At 38.3% G+C, this 25,864-nt stretch overlaps 1 protein-coding gene across 1 annotated transcript; it reads left to right on the plus strand.

Annotated features, from left to right (window-relative positions):
* Positions 1-1,060: 1,060 nt before the first annotated feature.
* On the plus strand, positions 1,061-22,778 carry SELENOT (selenoprotein T). Its single transcript, XM_081026602.1, has 6 exons — positions 1,061-1,291; positions 14,479-14,589; positions 15,132-15,258; positions 17,854-17,941; positions 19,588-19,741; positions 20,251-22,778. Exons 1-5 carry the CDS (start codon positions 1,155-1,157, stop codon positions 19,710-19,712), a joined length of 588 nt encoding a protein of 195 aa, XP_080882728.1. The 5' UTR covers positions 1,061-1,154; the 3' UTR covers positions 19,713-19,741; positions 20,251-22,778.
* Positions 22,779-25,864: the final 3,086 nt, after the last annotated feature.

Consider the following 25,864-nt stretch of genomic DNA (forward strand, 5'->3'; position numbering starts at 1 on the left):
AGTTAGTGATTGCAATATCTGGGTTAAATGATCCAGAATGACCTATATTTATTAACACCGAGACTTTATTTTAAAGGTATGATCAACTTTTTCATTGCCTCCACCTACTCTCTTCCCCAAATCATGCAAAGTCCAGATACTATAATAATCTTTTGAACACCCTGGTACTGATTCCTCGTGGTGTGTGTTCCCCTTTGCTAGAATGAATAGTAAAAGAAACTTATTCAATTGCTGATGTATTCTTGGTGTTAAAGGCTTTGACAGGACCAAAAGACCTATCGACTAATGGCAATATATTCATCTTATTTTGGTCCTTGTTTGAATGAACGAAAAATAGAAAAATAAATATTTATTAAAACAGGAGAAATTTGAACACTGACTGGATATTTGATATTAAGCAATAACTTTTTTTTAAGGGGGGATTAATGGTACTATGGCCAGGATTTTGGTTTTGTTTGTAAAGAAGAGTTATTTTTTAGAAATACATGCTTAGACATCTATAGATGAAATGATGGTGTCTGATGGTTGCTTCCCTGGGGGGGGAAGTGGTGAGAGCCGTACACAACCAAGAATGTCAAAATGCCGATAACTGTAAAAGGTCGTTAATGCGTAATTATTGTTCTTGCATACGATTGAGATTTTCCAAAGGTCTTTTTAAACAAACCATTTCGCGAGAAAGCAATATTATAAGGTGAAGTAAAAGGTCGTAACAAGGCACCCCTAAAGAGTTATGCATTACCGTTCTGAGGGTGGGGGCTTTGTCTTTTCTCCCCCACACGGCACCAAGGCTGCTCAGTAGATGCTCCTAAGTGTCTCGGGCAGACGAACGTCTGAATTAAAGAAACGCTACGGAGAACCCGGTGAGCCGAGCTATGCTTCACAGGCTGCTCTGACATCCCCTCAACTGCTCCCCGCCGTCCCTGCGCGGCTCCCCGCCGCGTCCCGCACCCAGGCCACACGGCGGGGAGGACGGGGAGAACAGGTCCCGCCTCGCCCCGAGCATGCGCAGGCGCCGCGCGGCGCGGGGCGTTCCCGCCCCCTCCCCGACCTGGGCGGGCCGCGCCTGCGCGGTGGGGAGCGGCTCGGGCTCGGGCTGGGCCTGGGGCTGGCCGCAGTGTCAGTGTGCGGGCGGCGGAAGCGCTGGGTGGGTGGCGATGCGGCTGTTGCTACTGCTCCTGGTGGCGGCGTCGGCGGTGGTCCGGAGCGACGCCTCGACCCACCTGGGTGGCGTGCCCAGCAAGAGATTAAAGATGCAGTACGCCACGGGGCCGCTGCTCAAGTTCCAGATTTGGTGAGTCGCGCGCCGCGCCCCGGTCGTCGCGCCGCGCCTCCGCTCGGAGCCTCTCGCGACGCGAGGCCCAGGCTTCTCGGCCTAGTAGCGGCTGAACCGTCCTCGGGCCGGAACGGCGCCCGCAGCCTGCCTTTCCCGGGGCCCTTTCCCGGGGCTGCCAGGCCTCCTGCTTGTCCTCCAAACGCAACCGCTCACTCCTTTCTTTGAGAATGGTGGGAATGGGGGAGGAGGGCACGAGAAGGTTAAACACCGAAAGGCGAGGGCCTGGGCGCGCGCGTCAGGACGGAAGAGCGGCCGGCCGCGTCGCGCGGGGGCGCCCCTGCTGCCTGCGGGGTGGCCCGAGGCGGCGCGGCGTCGGGGCAGCGCTCGCGGCCTTTGCACCTGTGGGCTGCGCCTCTCGGCCGGGCCGGGCCGGGCGTGTGCCGGCGGCCTGGCTGCCCCGCCGGCTGGGGAGCGGTGCGGCGGGTGGCAGGGGACGGGAAGGAGGGCGACCGGCTCGCGACGGCCGGCGGGCGTGGAGAGCGCTGCGGAGCGCGATCCTCAGTCTGCATTTTCGAAAGGGGCTTTGAAGAAGGAGTACGTGGTGGTTCTGACGGCCGTTCTCCGCCAGGCCCCCTGCGTCCGCCTCCCGGGAGCTGCCGGCCCGGGCGTCTCTTGCTCTGTTTCAGATCAACTTGTGCATTCAGAGAAAGAGACAGAGGGGAAGATTCCGATAGTGGGCTTTCAGTGATGTTTGTTGTCGTTGTTACCTGGTTAAGTATTAGAATCGTAGCAGTAACACATGTAGGAAGGTAAGTGGCGTTGGGGAAGGTTTGAAAGTCTTAGATCAAAAAAAACAACACACCACCAAAATTGTAAAATTGCAGAAATTAGAATCCTGTATCGCAAAAGACGACGGCTTTTTTCCAGGTAGGATGGTCAGATTAGTAAATCTGGAGTCCTGATACTTCGGAATATTGGTTTTGGCCATAATGCATTTAAAATCAGCTTTCGTAACGTCATGTATTAACATAAGTGTACTAAAGTTTAATTTCCTACTTACCCAACTAGCTTTTTGCTTAATCTTTAAAGACGAAGCAAATCTTTAAAAAAAGAAAAAATTAGTAAGTGACCCTTAAGTCAGAAAATACTACGCTGAGACTTTATTTTTCGGAGTGGAAACTAAAAACCTTGCGATTTTCCTTGATTTCAAAAAAAAAACAAAAAAACCTTCTGTGCTGTTTACTGTGTGCCTGGCATGTATCATCTTTTATATAATACTGCAAGTGGGAGTTACAGCTTGACCATTCTGATTTTTTACCCATAATTTTTTTAAAAATTAGAAATTGGCAATCATTTTACCAACCCATAAATATTGTAATATTGTTAAGGTTTAATGTGATACGTTTGGCTATAAGTAGTTTAAAAAAAAAGATTGCAGCTTCCACTTTGTATAGTTTTTCTATTTCCCTTGGTTTCACTTGTGCTTTTCGTAAAATATTCATCTTTTACAGGTGCTTTTATTGAGATACTTGTCACAGTAGCTAGTGTACATTCCACTAAGGATATTTGTAACAAAGTTTTCAAAATGTGTAGAAGAAATGTAGGGAAGAGCTTCATTCCTTGCAATTAAACTTTTTAAAAAGTTAAGTACTTCACTGAACTTTTGATACTTAGTTTTTGTTTCTTTTTTTGATTTAAGTATAAACTTGTTCCAAAAGTCTAATGAGTTTTTTTTTGCCATCTTACATACAGTTTTTTTTTACATACATTTTTTAAACATCTTTTTTTTGCATCTTACATACAGTTTTTTCTTTTTTAAATCTGTAGATGAGAAATAACTTTATTAATATGTCCTACTGAATACAGATAAATTTAGCCTGTTGTTTGTTACTTTTCTCCCTAGAGATTAATCTGTATATATGGTAAGGTGAATATTGGGTTCCTGGTTTTGGTAGAATCTCTTGGACATTCATTTGCAAGTTTGTTTGAGAAAGGAAAGAAAGCTAAGACAGTTTAGGATAAATATGTGAAAATTCTTTCAGTTCCACATGGAATCTGAGTACTGTAAGATGAAATTTTTCATCAATTGCATACAAAGGAAAGAACTGTTTTTACCTTCCTTTCAATGGCTTTTGCCCCTTATTATTTTATATTTATTATGAGTACTCTTTCTTAAACTTTAGCTCCATATATCATCTGTTTATTGTACCACTTTTGTACTTGCTGATAGAAAAAGTAGCAACACGACACACAAATGGAATTGAAGGGAGAAAGATCAAGCATCCAAAATAGCTTAAAACAAACTTTTCTTATTCTACGTTCATGTATTCTTCCAGTAAATATTCATTCAGTACTTGCTTGTGCCAGGGACTAATGATACCATGTGAACAAGACAGATTTGACTGCTACAAAAATTGCACAATATTACTTTACGTACCTGAGTGTTCGGTTAATTATGTCAATTGAGCAATAGAATTGGTTAAGTATGATGACATTGATTTTGTTTTCAGGAAAAAATTATCTTTCTTATTTGGATGTTGAAACATTGAACATAAAAAAAAGGAAGTTCTCTAATCAGAACTTAAAAGTTCCCGTGTCACATTTTCCTTTCTTGTGTTTTTTATGTGTAAATGTATTCTCACGGGTACTGTTTGGCATGATGTTTGTATGCATGTTTTATTTTCCCCATATATGGGACTTATTAGGTTGGTGCAAAAGTAATTGCGGTTTAAACAGTTAAAAATGCAAAAACTGCAATTACTTTTGCACCAACCTAATAACATGTAATGAGATGTACAGCATTTAGTTTTTGTTGTTTAAAGAGGTTACTGGCTACAACTCTTCACTGTTAATACTTGAACATGTGACATATGAACATTGATTTACAAAGAATAGTAGATTAAATAAAGTTAAGATTTCAGAACAATCAGAATATAGCAGAATTTTTCAATTTTTGTTAATTTAAGAATCCACTGCTATAGTTTTAGGACAAACTGTAAATGGAGTTTTAAGAGGTAAATGAAGCAACTACTATAAGAACAGTTTTATTCAAATTTATATGAGGTCAGCCTTTGCTTTCATGTTATAGAGGCAAGATAATAAAGACCTGAAACTGATTTGGATATTGATACTGGTCAAGATAATAAAACGCTGGATTAAAGAAATCTGAGCAATTGTGAGTTGCAGAGATCATGTCAGTTACTGTAGACTAAATAGTTGCATATTCAACAAATCTTTGAGCACCTACTCTGAGAAGGCACTTAACTTGGTGCTGGGAATTCAGTGTTCTCATAGATGTCACAGGACAGGTAAGAGCAGAAGGCAGTCATTCATCATGGATAGCACAAACAGAATTACAACTGTGTTACATGGCTGTGAAGGAAAGTTACACAGCATGAGAGAGGCCTAGTCTTAGTTCATGAAGAAATGAACTTTGAACTGATATTTAAAGGATAAGATTTATTTAGAGAGAGCTTTCTAGCAATGGGAATAACATGTTCAGTGGCCTTATAAGTGGGAGAGAAAATAATTTCTTAAGGAAGTCAAAGCTACTGACCAAAGAAAAGGTGAAATGGACTCTTGAGGGTCTGGCAGGCCATGTTAAAGAGAAATCAGCTAGACTCACTGTGGAAAAGACATTAATTACATGGGACAAAGAATAGATGTAGGGAAACCATTTAGGGTGACTGTTGGAGTTGCCCAGGTAAGAGATGATGGAGCTTGGACTAGAAAGGTGATAGTGGAAGGTTGAGAGTAAAGGCAAGTTTGAGGGATCTTTAGAAGGTAAATTTAGTTCTAGGTGATGGATTCCATATTTGGGGGAAGAAGAGAAGTGTCAAAGATGACTTTTGAGTTCAGGAGCAATGCTGTGCCATTCACTTGAATGATAAACGAAGGAGACAGATTTTGTTTTTTTATATTTTTGGTGGAAGAGAAAGAGAAGAATCCTGAATTTTTAAATCTGAAACATAGTAGCCAGGGAAAATCCTACAAAGAAATTTTCATTTCCCCAAAATAGCCACAGTAACTGAAACTAAAAACTTAAATAACAGTTACTGTGTTACACTAAACCTAAGATATGATGGTTTGTAAAATACACCATTATTTTGTATACCACTCAGAAGGAAAAAACTGCTGCCATTTAAACTGATACACTCATGATTATATGATAAATCCTGATTTTTTTAAATAGATGCTAAGGAGGGAAAAACGTACTTGGAATCAGTGAATTAAAGGAGCAGTAAGAAGTTGATCCAGATAGTAGAGTAATAGTAGAGTGTTAATACGGAACAAATAAAAAGGTGGCTACTACATCTACTATGTTAGATTGTTCAAGTTCTATGTTTACATGGAATTGAATCTTTTTTTTTTTTTTTACCATTTTAAACAACAAATCACTGCAGTGTGTAACTGAATCCTGTGCACATAATAGTTGTTTCTATTTAATAATGAGCGAAGTACTTTAGTTCAGAGCTTTTAGATGTATGTAAAATATGAATGGTTTTAAAGGTTTTATCTCCTGTTACAGAAAATTGAAACATTCTTTCCTTACAGTTTGCCATTAAGGTAAGTGGTAGAAATCAAATTGAACATATCATTTAGAAATACCAAGATAACCTCATAAATTTTGAAATTGGATAGTTAATGGGAAACTGCACATTTACTGGACTGGCAATTTGGAGTTCCAGGTTCTTATTCCATCTGCCTCTTACCTTTTGAATGACTTTCAGGAAACTATTTAATCTCTTTAGCTCTCAGCTTGTTCATCTTTAAAATTAGGATGTTGGTTGCATTCCAGTAACCTGTAATATTTATGATTCTATTTTGTACTGTTAGGAACTTAAAAACAGTGAAAGCATGCATTTGTTTCATTTCTATTTTTGTCACTTAACAGTGCCGTTGGAGCCCTCAGGTTCCTCTGATAGTCATTTTCCCAGCTTTCCAAAAATGGAAATCATGCTGTCACATGCCTTGCCCTGAGTGTAGCCTGGAGTCTGTGAAAAAGACTCCTTGTCACAAAGGTTTTAGCAAGAACTGCTTTAAGTCCTCGTTTTTTATGTCCTTTTTCCCATGTCTAGTTTTCAGAAAGATAGGAATTTGTTTTAAACAGTAACATTTGAAAACCAGTTGTCTGGTGGGAGGGACAGACATACATAAAACACTCTGTTCTGAGTGTTTTAAAGGAGGGCATAACAGAGGGCTTGAAAAATCCAGAGGAAAATAAGATAATCTATTCAGGGGTAGCTGGAAGGCCTTCGCAGAGGAGGAAATGAAACCTGGAAAGGTGTGGGGAAGCCACCAGGAGATACAGAGAGAGACAGAGATTTACAAGCTAAAGAAGGAGCATATGCAAATGAAGACTTAGTCAGCGTAGAGGAGAGGACCAGAAATGAGAAAAGTTGGGGTCAGATAATCAGTTAAAAACACAGCCCAGTGTGTGTACTACCATTTGTCAATTGCTCATTATTGTAACTTGTTTTTATTGTCTCTAATGCTGTGATGAGAATGTCAGTAAATAAACCTATGAAACTTTACTCTTTGACTTTCAGCTTTGAAAAAAATGAAAATAGCTTTCTGGCTATGAAAGTAATACATATTTGTTGTAAAAATAATAAAAAAGAAGTCTATAGAAGAAAGTGAAAAATCTTGTAACTCATTAACATTTTGAAGAACCTCTTTCAAGCTGATTCTTTACAAGGACACATACTATATTACATATAAACATGAGTTCATAGTTGTATGCTTTTTATGAAATCTCTTCCCCTCCATCACTTATCTCTTTTGTCAGTAAATACAATTCTGCATCAGCAGGCATAGTATTCCATAAGGTTTATATTCTTTAATTTATTTAACCAGTAAATCTTTATTTAACATTTAGGCTGGTCCTAATTTTTCACAAAATTACTTTGCTAACATGAATATCCTCATATATCTTAAGTACTTGTCCAATTATTTCCATAAAGTAAGTCCATCCATAAAGGTGAAATGATTGTCATAGGCCATCACATTTTAAATTTTGACATAGTTAAATTAGATAATACTAGAAGATCTTAAAGTGGGTTAGGTTTTTAAAACTGTCTGGCTTATTGCACTGTAATCAGAATGTGGCATTTGCAGTTTCTACTTATTGGGCTTTCTCGTGACCTAACTATAGATGGTCAGTTGTTGTGAACGTTCTGTGGGCTGTCAGAGGGTATTTACTGTAGAGAAAAAAACTGATGTGTCTGTGAGATCTGTCTATTAATGGTGCTATTCAGAGCACCTGTCATTTTTTGTTTATTCATCTATCACTGATTCAGTTTTCTACCCATCAGTTTTCTTCTTGAGGGCCTCAAAATATTTTTAAATTCTGCTTTTTGGTGTTGCAATTTTGTGCAGTCCTTCCTTATCTCTTACCATCCTTCTGCTTCTTGCAGAATATGTTTGAATGTAGGCTCTTATTTTTAATCTTCTGTTTGCTGTTTCTGCTCTTTCTACTTGTGACATTTTTTCCGTAGTCCCTCCAGTGTTTTATTTTTTTGGTTTCTCCTCTCTGTTTCTCTAAAGCAAGACAAGAGAAACAGCTTAAGATACTATCAATTGATGAACTGTATTCTCTCCATTAGACTGTTACCAGTTCACTCCTCTTTTCATGAGAACTTTGCCAGTGCCAGAGAGGCATAGACTTTTCTCTCTGTTGCTTGCTGCTTTATCTCTAGAGCAGGGCTGTCCAAACTTTTTTCAGCGGTTTTCACCAAGGGCCATATGCGGTAAAATACACAAACAGCCCGGCCACTCCCTCGAGGTGAAGTACGTGTTGCCTCACCTGGTTTATTTAAGTAAACTAAATATATTTTTGGAACTTGCTGTGGGCCAATTAACAATGGATTGTGGGCCGCAGTTGGTCCGCGGGCCGCGGTTTTGACACCGCTGCTCTAGAGCCTAGACCCGTACCTATCAGTCAGTATTTATTGAAAAATGAGTACAACCTGTTGTATTTCACTGTGGTTGGTCCTGAGATAACCTATTTAAAATTCCTAACGAGTATAGATTGAGAGCTCCTGGTGCTGTTCCTTTCTGGCAGGTTTTTAGCTGGTTGGCCTCTGCTTCAGTTTGGTAGCTGTTACGCATAGAATGCAATACATGTAATACCTCAGTTTTGAACATACTCTGCTAGCAGTGACCTTGGCCTGGCCTCCATTCCTTTCTACTGGTGGGGCTGAGCTCCCAGAATTCATTATGTTACTGCCCATCAGTCCTCTTCCTGCTGCTCGATTTCCCAACACACCCTCACTACTTACTTACGCTGTTGGTGGTTTCTAAGATTCCTGCCTTTTTTACTGAGTTTATTCTAATGTGTGAAATCAGTCTATAGCCAACAGGTAGAAGTATGAGACAGGAAAACAATTAACAAAGCAGCCAGGAGACCCCTCTAAGTTTGGCCAATGAATTAGCAAAGAACATAATATGTTTTATCTTTTATCAGTCTCTCGAGCACCTTATAAAAATGTACGGAGGGTGTGTGAATTATACCTCAATTTTTAAAAATACTGAAAAGAATAAAAGCATGAAGTTCTGTATGAAATATTTTGAGACAAAGAATTCCTGTAAAATGCAAGAAGTCATCATTTATTGAATGCATTTATCAAATCATCTTGAGTGGCTTATAAATCTGTTAATAAAAAAAGTGCTTTCCAGAGTAAAGAGATAAAATTCCTTCTCCAGGAAAAGCTGAGGAAAATAAGCAATTTATAAATTCTTGGTGAAATAGTCTGCAGCAAAAGATTTCCTGAAATTTTATGCCAAAGGTATAGGGAAACTAGAAGGTTCATGTAAGAATAAATAGGGCCGGCCCGGTCGCTCAGGCGGTTGGAGCTCCGTGCTCCTAACTCCAAAGGCTGCCGGTTCGATTCCCACATGGTTTGATTCCTACATAACCACCAGGTTGCCAGTTCAACTCCTCGAGTCCCGCAAGGGATGATGGGCTGTGCCCCCTGCAATTAGCAACGGCAACTGGACCTGGAGCTGAGCTGCGCCCTCCACAACTAAGATTGAAAGGACAACAGCTTGACTTGAAAAAAAGTCCTGGAAGTACACACTGTTCCCCAATAAAGTCCTGTTCCCCTTCTCCAATAAAATCTTTAAAAAAAAAAAAGAATAAAGAGAATAAAAACAGATAATGATTTGAATTTTAGGTTTGTCAGATCTTTGGGATAAATGTAATAAAGAAGCCAGGTATCTTAGAAGCCACTGTAGGCATATTTTGCTGATGTGTTTCGGCGGCCACTAACTGTAGTGCTCCAAGAGGGAGACAACCGGAGGGAAAACCACTTGATTTCGTGTGATACAGTTCTTAACCTGACAAGCTGATACTTCTTTAGTGCTGTTTTTGCAGCTTTTAAAAATAACAGAGCAGGTTCTGGTCCACATTCTGTCTTCATCCAAATTGTGCGAGCACTCCTGTTTGTAATTTTTATAGAAAGAATTTATCAGATTATAGTAGTTTCATATTCACTCCCTTAATAGATTGTTTCTTGTGTGGTTTATAGAGCACCTGGCTCAGAATTCATTGCTTAAAACACTTTGAGCAGGTGATGTACCAGACAGATGTCTAATACTACTTCATCTACTGAAGAGACCAGGGAGAAATAAAGATTACATCTAAAAACGCAGTTTTCAATGATCAGTGAGCTGTTGGACTGATCAGTGTTGTAGACAACTAGAAACCACAGTATTTACAAAATATCTTCTGATGTTTTTGGTACAGCGTGGGGGATTTTTTTTTCTTCTCCCTTTCTCCTGCCTCCCTCTCCACTCCGGTTCAAGCCATTGTTTTTCAGTCTAGTTGTGTAGGACACAGCTCCCTAGTCCATGCAGGTGTTAAGAGCCTTGCTCTCCCCCCCCCCCATCCCCGCTGAGATAGCCAGTCGCCAGTCCTCGGTCGGCCGCTCACAGTAGCTCAGGGCCGCTCATGGAAGCCCACAGAAGCTCACGCCAACTCATGCCAATCTCCAGCTGCTCAGGCAGCCCAGCTCCAAGGAGAGCTGTTGATCACAATCTTAGCTGTAGAGGGCGCAGCTCACTGGCCCATGTGGGAATCGAACCGGCGACCTCAGTGTTAGGAGCATGGCGAGCATGGCGCTCCAACCACCTGAGCCACTGGAACGCCCGCGTGGAGGAATATTAGTTGAAATTCTTGGGATGCAAGTAACAAACTTATTTGAATTGGTTTGAACAGCACAGTTAGAAATGCATTTTTAAATTACCAAGTGAGTAATCTAAAACCCAAAGGCAGGGATGCAGCAGGGCCTCAAGACAGGCTGAAACAGAAAACTGGAATCTTCATCTGGTTCATATCTGTACTTTCTCAGTAAAATGTACCTCATTCTTCTGTCCTCTCTGAAGATTGACTTATTTCCTCTTCTTCGTCCTTTTGAAGCATCGTCACTCTTCTCTGCCCCCAGCAGCCCAGGTGTTAGACGTTCACCTGTGTGGAGATAGTCACTCTTTGAAATCCCAGCTCTTCATTTTCAGACAGGGAACGTGGGCCTTCCTGTGACAGATTTGCATTTCTGGAACATCAGCTATAGCCAAGGATTGGATCTCACTGTGTAACAGGATCTAATCCTACGTGTGGGTGATAGATAGGGCAGTTGGAGACAGGTGCTTATTATAAATAAAGGGGGAAGATAACTTTAAGAGATACTAAAATTAGAAATTAGAAGTCTTTATTTCATGATAGTAAATATCTGAGGTTTTGCTTTTTTTTTTAATGTGAGAGGTTGGGGTTTGTGACAGGCTCAGGTTCGATATCAGTAAGCATTTGACTACAGTTAGGTGCAGAGGTAGTGTAGGAAAGGGAAAAGTGGGAAGGTTGGCACCATGAGTTAGGAAGCTGAAAACAAAACACGTTGGACTTTAAAAAGCACAGAATGTATTTGAAATAGCACGGGCAAGGGATTTTTCTGTACTTCCTAAATTTCCTTTCTATTTATTACACATAGGTCATCTAATTTATATGCAAGTTCTTTCTTTTAGAAAACTATTATGTGAAAATATTTTAAATTAATTAAATTGTATTACTTAAATAATAAGTAAGATATTTTTATATTACTAGAAAGAGATTTGCAAAGTGATTAGGACTTAAATTTAAGATTTCTTTTCAGAGTTGAAATTTACTTCTTAAGGACCTTTGATTTAGGAGCAGAAGGAACAGGCAGGTGCAGCAACATATTTTTAGCATATTCAGATATTTATTTGTTGGACGTATACTGGAAATCATAGTTTTACTAACATTCTTACCCAGCAAGAATGGAGTAAGTTGATAGAGCTGGGTGTAGTGGTAGAGGTGGAATGATTACTGGCTCCTTACCATGTATGCCTTTAATTTAACATGTTGCACACTTCGATAAACACTAGGTATGTTTTATTTTCTGTCAGTAGTGTGATTGCTGTTTCAAAACAGAAAAAAATGTTTTGGGGAAAACAATTCTATAGGAAAAAAGTTTTTTGGTTTTCCTCACAAGTCTGGAGGCAAATATAAAGAGGAAAGTTTACTTACATAGAAGTAAACTTGTCTATGTTGTGTGTTTTATAAACTTTCATTTTTCAGAAATAAGGAAGGTACAGTTTTAAAGTCTTTTTTGGATTTCAAGATTGTGGGCTGATTCTTTTTGGAGTTTGGTACAAAGATCTGAGACTAATCTGAAGTCTTGGGACTGGAAGAACCTAGGATAGAGTTAGGCTTTTGAGTACAGTAGCCAGAAAAATGGGTGACTGAGGAATCTGACCAAGAGTATTGCCTGCACATAGACTCACCTCTCCAGCTGGATCTTTTGGGCTCCCCTTGTGAAGGGTTGGAGCTCCTACAGCTCATATAAGGGACTTCTGGGGGCCCACAGGCTTAGATCTCCTAGAGGGAGAACCTCAGAGATCTCCGCCACCAGGAGGCCAACTAGGTGAGTACTGATTGTGTCTTTGGGGGCAGAGAGAGCTTATTTCCTGGCGTTCTCTAACTGTTCTACAGAGGTTTAGTGGGGGGGGGGGGTCTAGGATCTCATGTCATAAAGTCTGTGTTCTAGGCTCAGCCCTGACGAAGGGCAGGGACCGGATCTGTCCTGTCACTCACCACTACGTACCTGCCGCCTATGCTTGATGCACAGTAGGCATTCAATAAATATTTGAGTGAATTACTAAATAATACATGGATATATAACCATGGAAAAGTTACTTGATCTCTCGGGGTTTCATGTTTCCCTTCATCTATAAAAAAGTTTCAACTCAGTTAATTAGGTCTCTAGTTCTCAAAATGTTGCATTAAAAGAGACTTTCATTTTAGACAATCAGCTCCATTGTAAACACCAGTGCAAATTTGGGCATTGAAATGTGTTTGGCATGTGTTGGTTTCAGGGTAAGTAGGTATGTAGGCAATCTAGATTATTTTATACCTTCAAAGCAAAAACATTAGACATTTCTTACAGAAAAAGCAGTTGTGGCAAACTGTTAACACTTGACGAATCTAACAACAGTATTAATAAAATATTGGATACGATGAATGTTTAGTAAAGGTAAAGTAGCTAGAGATTTATAAATTCTTTTAAGCATTTAGCTAAAGAGATTTGTGTCCCTTTGAGAAAATTTCCTACTTTTTAGGGATGTAATCTTTTGTGAAATTTTATTCTAAATGTAGTGGAGGTATTAATTGTACAGAAAGACTGGTGACTTTCTCTCTTGTTTTTTAAAAGTGAGTTTTCTTAAATTAGAGCTACAAATATTTGCACTGTTTCACCCTGTTGGATATAAACTTGATGCTGTTCCCTTCGCTTGATGGCTGCTATTTTTTTCCTTGATGACAGTGTAATTCACAAAGCTGGCACCTCTGGTGTCACTCTACTATAACTTAATTACTGATTCTGCCTTCTCTCTACCAAGTGGTACCTTCATTGCTTTACATTTATGTGTTCCTTAACTTAGAACTGAATGTATTTAAGTGCTTGGCAATCTTACCTGAATGTATAGGCTGCTCCATTGATGTGGTAGTACCACTTCCTTCCTCCCTCCCAGTTTTATTGACGTAGGATTGACAAATAGAAAGTGTATGTATTGAAGGCAGTGATTTGATTATATGTGTGTATTGTGAAATGATTACAATAGTAAGATTAGTTTACATAGCCATCACCTCATATAATTACCTTCTCTGTGGTGAGAACATTTAAGATCTATTCTTTTAGCAACTTTCAAGTATACATTACAGTATTGTTAACAAGCCACCACGCTGTACATTAGATTCCCAGAATTTATTCATTTTAAAACTAGAAGTTTGTATCCTCTGACCAGCATTATTCCACTTCCCCCACCCCAGTGCCTGGCCACCACCAATGTACTCTCTGTGTCTGAGTTCAGCCTTTTTAGATTTCACATATACCCTACTTTGTATAATGCACACTTTTTGGCCCAAATTTGTGAGGGAAAAAGAAGGATGTGCATTATACATGGGTAGTACTAATTCCATGTTTATATAAATGTTTTTAATTATTTATGCTTATGAGTTAAAGTATAACTTGAGAAATCAACAACGATATCCATATGCAAAATAATACCCTGGAATATAATAATTGGTTTTGTTGAACTTACGAGGAACTTGTAATGACGAAGAGTTCTTGGCCTTCTGTGATGCATAAATATCATAAATTTGTTACCGGCACATAAAATTTCTTGTACCTCGTATCTGTCCTTGTGTTTTGTAATTAGTTATTACATAAAATTTCTTGTACCATACTATGTTAAAAAATAAATGCTAACATTTCTTTATAATATAAAAAGCAAGTACCTAAATATAAACAAATAAAAATTTGCTTTAAAAAATTAAAATGAAACCTTTTTTTTCTCTGAAAGTTTGGGCCCAAAACGTGGGTGTACATTATACACGGGAGCACATTATACTCAGCAAAATACAGTATTTGCTGCTGTCCCAACAAAAACCCAAATCTATAAAGTTTAATATTCTAATGGGAGGATTTACTTGTGGGTGAAGTAGCTTAAATATGTGAAATTTGTAGGGGGAAAACAAATCCTCTACCCATCATTCAGCATCAGTTGTATTAACTTGTGGCTATTCTTGAGATACACTTTTAATCTTGGTAATAATTTTTAGGCTTTGTCTAACTGCAGAATAAGTCTAGGCATATTATAAACCGCTTACCAGAAGCACTTTTGTTTTTCTGCAGTGTTTCCTGAGGTTATAGGCGGGTGTTTGAAGAGTACATGCGGGTTATTAGCCAGCGGTACCCAGACATCCGCATTGAAGGAGAGAATTACCTCCCTCAACCAATATATAGGTGAGTAAATTTCAGTAACTTAAAAGGGAAATAATTTGACTTCGTAAACTTTTGTGAATTGGTCAGTTAACTTTCCTTGGTTGTTATAACTTCTTAGCTAGTTGTAATAATATGCAGAGAACACTTTCATAAAAGCAAATTGAGAAGAATTTTTCTGTAAGAAAGAGGAGGATCTTTTTCTAGATAACAACCCTTCTGAAAATGTGTTTTCTTACGTAATTTTTATTGTGGAAATAGACCGGGAACTCCCAAATTTTTATAGTCAGTCAATGGTATAAAATTTTGTACTGTTAAAATAATATTTTTAAAGGCCAATGCTATATAATCTTATAAATTAATTTTTGATTGATTTAAAAATATAAAACATTTTTGTTTTAAAACTGCAATAAACTAATTACTATCTTTCACTAGTTATGATTAATAACTTTTAGATTTGATGTCTGGAAAATGTCTATACACATACACTTGAGTTATGAAATTCTAAAGTAAACAAGAAATTGTGGCTTCTGATGAATTTGTTTCTTTCTTTTCTTTTTTGATAGACACATAGCATCTTTCCTGTCAGTCTTCAAACTAGTATTAATAGGCTTAATAATTGTTGGCAAGGATCCTTTTGCTTTCTTTGGCATGCAAGCTCCTAGCATCTGGCAGTGGGGCCAAGAAAATAAGGTATGTAATTTAATAGCTTTCGTAGCTGTAAGTTTTTAGGTGTCAGTGAATATATTTTAATAATTTTTTCTTTTTAAGTACTTGTTGCTGATTCACCTGTTTACGTATTTTTTTTTTTCAACTTAAACCACTTTTTATCTCCGGGCAATGCACTTAGCCTCCCTTAGCCTTAGTTTCCATATTTATGTAAGAATGATTCAGTCTTACCTTTTTATTATTTGAAGATAGGGAGGTGTTACTTTAGTAGATCCTGGGCACAAAATAATTTAATACCTGATTTTGATTATATGGGCTTAAAACGTACCTAGCAAAACATGAATATAAACATAACGTGGGCCGCCTTTCTTTTATACCAACTGATATGGGAGTTAATGGGTTTATTCACATTAAAAATGGGATTTCCACTGAATTGTTCTTATCGATACACACACACTCACACTGTCTCTCACTCTGTTTTTATTATTTGTCCCTTGACTGTTATGTTCATGGAGAATCTGTTTAGCAAATTACTTGAAACAATCAATATAAATATAAGAATATTGTGCTGTCTTTTTTCTTTTGTAGGGTCCTGCTGCAGCATACATTCTTTCTAGATTTTTTTTTAATCTGTTTTACTTAAAGTCATCTTTTCCGGAGGGTCTACGTTTCTGCTGTGATACATGGGACTAATCTTTATTTCTGTCTTGGATGAGATTGCCTTCCAAGAAGCTTCTCTTTTGGAGTCCTCTGGTCTTGTCCTGTACTTCCAGGCTGAGACTGCCTTTGGCAGGCTTCCACACAGCTGTACTTCCTTTTTTTAGGGCACACCATTTGTCCAATGACAGGCCAGGCTTCTTAACACATAAACCTCCTCAGGGGCTACCTCTAATTGAAGTGTGTCTACTCTGTGCATAAGGAATGTTAATTCGTATAGGATTAAGAATTGGAAGTTAAGTACACATCGGTAATATTTTTATTCTATTGATTTCAAAATCTCTTTAGTGCATTTTGCGTCTGTAGACATATGGATTGTTGATCTACTATAGGAGAGGCGTGTAACTGAAAACCAGCTTACATGACACTTCCTTGTGTACTGTTCCCGTGAAAGTAGACTTAGGTGCTAGGGTAACCTCTATGAAGTCAGTGCCCACTTTGCTCAAGGGAGAGGTGAGCAGGGAAAGGTCTTTCTCATTTGCTGTGGGCATTTTGATTTATTTTTCTTAAACAGCTTGTGAATTGACATCCTCAGTACACCCTGCTTTTAGTCGGGTGATTTTAAATTAAAATCTTTCTGTCCATCAAGAAGCTTCCAGTCTCTTTTGGGAGGGTATAGATTTGCATTCAAAAGGTGAATGAGTGTAATTTATTATTACCAGTGCTTCCTAACCTACTTTTTTTCTTGTCTTTTGAGTTCCTGGACCCAATTTAAACCTGTGTGTGGGTGGAGGAGGGTTCCCACCAACAAACAATTATTAGACATCAGCAGAGCGTCTGAGAATTCAGCTCGGTTCTGACGCCTGACTTCCTAGAGACAGCATCAGATTCCAGATTCCAGGGTTCAGTCCTGCAAGACTCCCTCCTCCCCATTCAGACTCCAGTTGCAAATCCAGGCTGTTATTTGTGCTTCTGACCAACTGACTTCAGATCGGAGGTTTTCACAACCTCCTCCATGAACCCATTTGTTTAATTTGCCAGAGCAGTTCACAGAACTCAGAGAAACATTTTAACGTATAGCAGATTTCCAGTTTATTGTAAAAGGATATAACTCAAACAGCCAGGTGGAAGAGATGCTTAAGGCAAGGTATGTGGGAAGAGACGCGGAGCTTCCATGCCCTCTCCAGGGGCACCATCTCCTTTAATCTTTATGTGTTCACCAACCTGGAAGCTCTCCAGTACCAGTCCTTTTGGATTTTTAGGGAGACTTTATTACGTAGGGCTTGGATGATTAAATCATTGGCCATTGGCAACTAATTCAACCTTCCTTTCCCAAAACTGAAAGTTTTCTCTAATCACGTGATTGGTTTTCCTGGCAACCAGCCTCCCATCCTTAGGTCAGGTTCAAAAGTCACATCATCAATTTAACAAAACACACAAACTTTTAGGCTCCCATCACTTAGGAACTTCCAAGGGTTTTAGGTGCTCTGTGCCAGAAACTGGGATGAAGACCAGATAGTATTTTTGACTTCAAATGATATGTTTGGAACCTGGACAGGTTATGTTGAATACACGGAGTTGCTGATCGTTGCATCAGTAGTCTCTTGTGAATTCATAAATTATATTTTTAAAATGGTAAGATGAACCTTTCTTATGCTGGTATTCTTTTGTTTAACATTGTAAAGCTAGTAAGAGATCTCTAGAAATTCCATCTCTACATTATGAATATCATATGTAAGTTCTTCAGCATGCATAGAGCTGTGAATTAATGTATTTTTCTTTTTCTACGTATGTCATCTGGACATATGGATTAGCACTAATAGTTTGTATAGAAACTGCTGAAGTAGATTTCAAAAAGAGTAGTTACCAAGTAAAGATGAGACTATTTAAGGGATACTGTCTTAAGTTACCATGTTTTAATTTCAGAATGACTTCACTTGTACTTAATTATGTTTCCTTTAGGTTTATGCATGTATGATGGTTTTCTTCTTGAGCAACATGATTGAAAACCAGTGTATGTCGACAGGCGCATTTGAGATCACTTTGAATGGTGGGTACTGAGTATTTCCATTCTGTGATAAATTTTAAGTGATTTTTAATGAGTTTTAGGCTTTTCTGTTTATCATAGTATGCTAAATGATCTCTTACTATGGTCTGCATCTGCTCTCATGGCTTTAAAGTAATGTCTTTAGGGTGACCCCTGAATGGATAGCTCCCGAGAGCTCCAGACCCGTCTTCTGTGATGGACTCCTGTTCCCAAACTGTTGACCACTTCTGCTCGCCGCAGTTCTTGTACACTTCTCATTCATTTCATGGTAGTTTTCATTCTACTCAGTCACCCATGTCAGGAGCCTCGGATAACACCCCTTTCTTCCTTATTCGCTATACCTAATGGATTACTAAGTCTTCTCGGGACCGCCTGTTACATTTCTCAAAAATTGACTTCTCTTTATCTTCATTGGCACCTCCCTGTCCAAGCCACAGTTACCTTCTTACCTTCTAATACATTCTCTAAACCAGAGGTCGGCAAACAGTGAGCTAACAAGGGTTTTTACATTTTTTGTATGGGTAAAAAATCAAAAGAATATAATTGTGACACATGGAAGTTGTATGAAATTCAAATTTCAGTGTCTGTACGTAAAGTTTTGAGTTTCATCAATGAAAAAATTTTGGAAATTTATTCTTGAGTTATGTAAGTATCTATATAATAGCCTTGATTTTGCCTCTTGGTCCATAAAGCCTAAAATATTTACTATCTGGCTTCTTACAGAGAAAATTTGCTGACATCTGCTCCAAACTGATTCTTTTTTTACATGACATTTCATCTTGTTGCTTCAGTGCCTCAAATTCATTCAATGTCTTTGCTTTGTTCTCCAGAACATTTAGCATGACCCAAGGCCCTGTGTGATGTAGCCCAGGGGTCAGCACACAGGGTCTTGTGGATCATATCCCTGCTGCCTGTTCCGTAAATCAAGTGTTACTGGAACACGACCATTCTTGTGTGTGTTGCCTCTTCTTCTTTCAGGCTACTTTGCGAGTTGAGAAGTGGTGACAAATTGTATATATTTTCGAGCTGCAGATGCTTACTGTCTGGCCCTTGACAATGTATTGACCCCCGATCTAGTCCCTGTCCCCCTCTCCAGCCTCCCTTGTACCACTCTTCTATATTTCAGCTCTCTCACTTTTAGTAATAGTAAGTTTAAAGGCTCCTTTCCAGCCTCTCATATTCCCTCTCATAGCGTCTACTAGTTTTAATTCTTAGTACACCGTTGTGATTTTGTAGTATTTGTATTGTTCTTTTTGTATTTACCCTACTAGAATGTAAAGTCCATAAGAGCAAGAAGCTTAATTCTTTTGCTGCTCACTTTTGTATACCCTTTTCTCCGAAAATAAGATCTAGCCAGACAATCAGTTCTAATGCGTCTTTTGGAGCAAAAATTAATATAAGACCTGGTCTTATTTTACTGGAATGTAAGACTGGGTATAATATAATGTAATATAATATAATATTATAACGTAAATATAATATACTGGGTCTTATATTAATTTTTGCTCCAAAAGACGCATTAGAGCTGATTGTCCGGCTAGGTCTTATTTTCAGGGAAACACGGTATGTACAGACAATAAATATTTGCGGAATGAATGTTTATTACAGAATCGTATTTAATTGGGGGACTGTATCATTTATTTTTATAGATGTACCTGTGTGGTCTAAGCTGGAATCTGGCCACCTTCCATCCATGCAACAGCTTGTTCAAATTCTTGACAATGAAATGAAGCTCAATGTGCATATGGATTCAATCCCACATCATCGATCATAGCCCCACCTATCAGCACTGAAAACTCTTTTGTAAGTAGTTTAAAAATATAAGAACTACGTGTTGATGTCAGGTAATTCTCATCATGAACCCGCAAGATACTAGATACTATGTATAGTATCACTTGAGTTTCCAACTTAGGATTTAACAGATGGATGTTTCCTTCATTAAAATTTCTAAGAGTTTGGGCCTGCCAAAATAAAGTAAGGTTATATTAATAAATTTATCTCCGAGGCTTAATAATTGGGCTTGTAATATCATTTTTTTGACTGAACTAATGGCCAGAATTGATATATTATACTAGGATGTTTATATACATATCCTCTCTGAACCTTCAAACAACTAGTTCCTAAGAGTATGCAAGAGTATTCTGTTAACATGCTCAAGATAGAGAATTAATAAACAAATGTGTTTGAACATGAAGAAGTGTTAGTTAACTTTTGCTTAGCAGAGACGTTCTTGGTTCTTTTCTGAACAAGGAGTTGATTTTACAAGAGTGAAGTTTGAAGTCAAATATTCCTTTGTTGTGTGTGTCTTTCAGACATTAAGGGATTTTTGCAAGAGCAGCGTGGCTGACATAATGAAGGCCTGTACTGAAGACAGCGAGCTGTTAGTGCAGACCAGATGCTCTCCTGGCAGGCGCGTTGGCCCTCTTGGAAAACCTCAATGCAAGACAGTTTTTCAGCGCTGGCACACTTTGGAGTTCTGCACATTCGTGGAGTGCAATAATACTGTATAGTTTTTTTTTTTTTCTTCCCCAAATCCACTCAGTTAATAGTTTTTTTAAAATGTGGACATTACTACTTGTACTTGTTTTTCTTAGTCACATTTGAAAAAAGTAGAAAAATGAGTTATAGTTTGATTTTTTTCAAAGATGTCTGTTAAATCTGTTGTGATTTTATATGAATTTTCTTTTTTTATAGTTTAAAATTGATCTTTTTGCGAATACAGCTGAAGTTCTCAAATACTTTATAAGAGTTTTTCAGGCATCTCTAATTTGGTCATGTTCAATTTGTATAGTTTTCAGAATACTGTAGCTTGTGACACTTTGTCAGTGCATTATACAAGATTATGAGGGGAAATCCTATATGCAGAGTACTCTACCGATTTGTGTGTATGTGCGTGTGTGCGTGTGTGATTACCAGAGAACTACTAAAAAACCAACTGCTTTTTAAATGCTGTTATAGTTCGTGTCTTGCCTTGACCAATCTAATGAGTTGATTAACTGGGCCTTTATACTCAATAAAAAAACTAAGAAGATGTAAGTTAAAAACTCTGAATTTATTGCCCAGCGTACCTGTTAACATTATATCTAATAGTTGTCTGCTTAAATTTTTCTGACTTACAGATAATTTTATAAGGGACTTACTTTAGATTTCACATATAAATAATCAGTCATTTACCATTTTTAGGATCATTGAAACTCTCCTCATTCAAGTTTAGTTTAACCTCTCAGCATTAATGTTAGGTGAGTGGAGATCACTTGTCTAATAATTTAACTTGCCTAACGTCATATATCAGAATTTTATTATATTTGAGCAACAAAATTGAAAATTTTTTTATTCAGTGAATTTAATCTTTTCAGAGTTCTAAAGACTGTAAGTGTAATTTAGCAGAAATGGGACCACAATGTAGAAAAATTGTCCTATAGCAACATCATAACGTACTTCAGCTTCCACATAGGAGTAGAAGTGGTAGGTATAAATTTATTAGTAGAGACTTATGGAAAAGTTATGAGGTAATTTAACACTGGGTCCACCAAAACACTTAGTACATCCATATACTTTGTCTCTATTTGTTGAATGCATGTCTGGTAAGGATCATGATTGTGACAGCCTCGGGTAGAACAGACTGTCATCTTTAGCTGACAAGAAGTTGGTCTGGGGGAAATTGCTTAAGTGGCTTATCTTTTTAGTTAAGAATGCAGAACTGTTAACCCAAGTTCATATGGTGGCAAGAGTCAATACAATTTAAGCTGGGAAGTTACAGGTTATTATTATTCAGGAGTAAGAAAATTTTGTCTTTGAGTAGGGCTTAAAACCTTGTTAACTTGATTTGTACGAGGTCAAACTTCCTATCTTCTGCAAGTTGAACACACTGCTGGGCGTGTCTAGGGTGATGGACATTCCACTAGTGACACAGTTAACCTTTTGGCATTTAGACCTTTCAAACCAGAGCCTAGGATGTCCCATATATCTGACAGGTTAACCATGAGGAACCTAAGATTTGGTTCTAACTTTTTCCATGTATGCCTTGGGTGAATAAATTGTCTTTTAGAGAATAGCTTTAGGTGGCTTAGACAATGGTAAACTCAGCTATTTTGTTGACACTCATCTCAATATTGTTGTTTTATCTTTGGCCATATTTAAATCTAGGATTTAATGGAATCTAGTGAAAAAAATAATGGGAAGTATGAGTACATGAAGAGGGAAGGTTAAAATGAAACTATTTAGAATGTAGTTTTAATATATTCCTAACATTTCAGAGTTTATTAGTTGCTTACAAATTTGTGTGGCTGTGTAGTTCATAAATGTCTGTACTATATTAACTAGAAGACCATAGAAAATGACAGCAGGTTGGCTAATGTTATTACGGTTTTTACCACAGTTGCTATTGTGGAAGAAATTGTTAGATTAATAAAAAGATGTTGGCAAATAAGGGTTTATACCTCAGTATCAAGATATTCAAGACAAATATGCTTCAGAATATAAGTGCATTATTTCCTCCCAGCACTGCCATTAACGACAACAGTTGATCAGCCTTTACCACTATCAAAATATAAGAGGATCCCAGTGATGATTCTTAGTTTGAATGTTTTTAGTTCGGGACTTTGATTGTTGGCATTTTATCATTTTCATAATTTTAAATAATTCAGATTTTTAAAAAAGCCTACAGAATTCTTAATCATGACTTGATAGTGATAAGCTTTTTTAAAATCTTTTGAGTAAAATCTGAGGGATTGTAAAGTTTGGGGGCTTACCTCTCTAGCATTGTGAAAATAAACTTTTATTAAGCTGATGTGAAAGAAGCCGCTCCTTTGTGGAATTAAATCTGTGCTAGAGCACTTTATATGTAACTGTATTTGGAAAATTTTGCCCTGTTTAAGACTTTGTGTCATCGAATAATGTGTGCTTTCTAATGGCTTCCTAAACCACCCCAAATCTGGCTGGCACTCAGGTCTTACCACTCGTGGACCCTAAGCTCCTCTTGGTCCGCTTGTGCTTCCGTGTTGCTGACGTACCCACAGCTATGTGACGATTCTGTGCCGGGCGGGAACAGAACGGAGCCATTTACGTCACTGTCTGTCTTTACCCCCAACCTCCACAATTCCTGAGAAAGTCATACTGACATCTCCACATCTAGAGAGGAATAAAATGAGGACGTTTCCTCTTGACTGGTATAAACAATTTAACAACCTCAAAACAACAAAGTTCAAATGTTATTTAAAAATCCAGCCGAGCCTTTTTCTTCACAGTCCCTGGCTTCTTTTCTCTAGGCTATAAAAATAAGAAACAAATAGAAATAGACCTAGCTCTGAGCTGTATCCTGAAGAAAAACATAAACTGGTCTCAGCCATAGTGGGTTGAGTGTTAGGTCACCCATTCTCGATCAAGGCTTATAGAATGTCTTCTGCCTAAAGTAAGCATGAGCAAACTGAAAACAAACATAACTAAAGCACCACAGCAGTGCTTCTAAAACTCAGAATTATTGGGACAAACCCCTGGAACCCATCCTTAGAGAGTCTGACTCATTTGGTCTGAGACGTGACCCACCAATGGGCGTTTCAGCCAAGCTTCCAAATAATGTCGCTGTCAGGCTCGTCTGCACGGAAGAGCACTGTACACAGCAGAATGCAGGACTCGTGACTTACCCTGGAAGAAAACAGTTTCTGGAGCAGAAGAGTCTGCACATGTGCTCCACGTTTGTAGAATGACTTAGTAACACGAATTCAGTAAAATGGGAACTTGAGAGAGAAATAGTGAGATGAGGGAGATTATGTTTCTAAGGAACTAAATTGAGACCTTAATTGTCCCAATCTAATAATGCAACATGTTTGTTATCGTTTGTTAAAGGTAATGTTAAATCTGAGTATAAAATAACTGGTTTGAATTGCTAGAGTTTCTCAGTAAAGCAGACAAATGCCTACATTCTGCTTATATTTTATAGTAACAACTGATCTTGATATTCACATAAAACTTTAAATTTGTATAATTCTAGGAGAAAATGCTGACTTCTAGTTTTATTGTAATAATCATAATAGAACTCTTTAAATCACTAGGGAAACCCAGTCTAAACCTAATTAAGCATTCCCCCACCCCCCCAAAGTAAAGGATTTATTGGTTCATGCAACTGAAAAATCCAGTGTAGAGTTCATTGGCTTCAGAGATTGCGATGTGATTATCAGAACTCTTCATCTACGTTGGCCTCCTTTCTCATAAGCCTCCACCATAACTTGGGAGAAGATTGTGGGGAGGGAGGCGGGGTACAGGGGGGCTAGGAAGGATGGGAGATGAATGAGCATGGATGAAGTCCCAGAAATGTATTCTGGTGCAAATTGGGTCACATTCCTATTTTTGGATTCTATTTCTTACTTGATATCCACCCTAATAATTTTGTCATCTGTTAACTCTTAGTTTCCTCTATTTGCTCCCTTCACCCAACCTCCTTCCTATCTAGGATCATAATGTGTGAAGACACGTTTATGGCTTTGTGGTTATAAGCTGCTCAGATCAAGTCCTTAGCTCTTTCGGAATTACTTGGAATGGAGGGAACTGGCATCAGGTTGCTTGGCTTGGTTAATAAAGAAAAGTGTCAGAACCTGGCCAGCAGGGTGCTACCACACTCCCTTGGGCCACTGGCTATACTTATTTAGTTTGTGTACTAGCAACTCTTACTAGAGAAAAAAACAATTACTGCTCCTTTGTTTATTGTTGCTCTTGTGTTGCTAAGAGCAGAGAAATGTGCTGATGACATTTTTCCCTAAACATTTAAAAAAATATTAGAAAATGCTGGATTTCATCTTTTAATAACCCATAGGATCTAGAGATGAGATGCTATTTTTAAGGTATTAAAATACAGATTAGTTTATGCGCCTGCCCACTGCTGGAGTGCAACCCTTTTTCCACCAGGAAGGACGTTCGTTGGTATTGAGAATATAACTGCCATGCCTTCCAGTGCTTTGACAAAACCTCAGATGCATGGATGGCCTGTGGCCAAGCATCTGTGATTTATAATTCTATGAAAGGTTTGAGGAGATGAGGAAGGCTGGTATCTTTCAGAATGTAAAGTGACTTTGGAATGTAAAGAATTTCTTTGGGTTGAGTTCCATGGAAGTTTGTCACTGACTCTGAAATATTAATATGAATATTTGGTCTAAGGAATAGTTTGTCTTGATAAATAATGTGGGCAGTATATACATGTAGTTAAACAGGTTATTTATAAATGTGATTCTGCCAGTAAAATTCTATACTATAGAATGTGTTGTGAAAGATTTTAATACCAACTTCAGTATTCTGAAGAAAAGTCTGAGAGAGAGGTTAAGTGTCTTGCTCTGATTCTACAGCTTGTAGCAGTGCTAAAAAAACCCCAAAGCCTACACCCTTGGTGGGGCTCGGGGAAGAAGGAGTAAAAGCAAAGAGGGCTTTGTCAGCAATTCAGGTGTGAAGAGAAGAGACAATACTAAAACAAAAATGTAATCTCGATTTCACTTCACAACTTTTTTTTTTTAACTTTAGCTAAGATGGACTGGAATTTCTCAAATCAACTAAACTGAAAGGGAAAAAAAAGGCCCGGGAGTACAGGAAATACCAGAAGGAGAGAAGGCAAGTTTATATGACATATTCTTGTCCTAACATCTAAAGTCAAGGTATAGATTGACTCAGCCTGTTTCCACTCCCCAAAGTGGATTTACGCACTGCAGTTTTCCTGACCACTTACTCTCCTTACTGTTTCCATGATGAGAATTGCAAAGCACATACAGAAATTACCAGTTAGTTACATGTCCTAGGCAAGGCGGTTCCTTCATCCTTAAAATTGTTTAAAAATACCACCCGTGTCTCTGAGCGAGAGTTTGGATTAGAGGATCTCTTGAAGTTCCTGCAGTTTTAATTCAGTGAAGATGTTCCTAAGGCTTCTCGATGTTTCTGTTGAAGCCC

The sequence above is a fragment of the Rhinolophus hipposideros genome (assembly GCF_964194185.1).
Source record: "Rhinolophus hipposideros genome assembly, chromosome: 2".
Taxonomy (NCBI): domain Eukaryota; kingdom Metazoa; phylum Chordata; class Mammalia; order Chiroptera; family Rhinolophidae; genus Rhinolophus; species Rhinolophus hipposideros.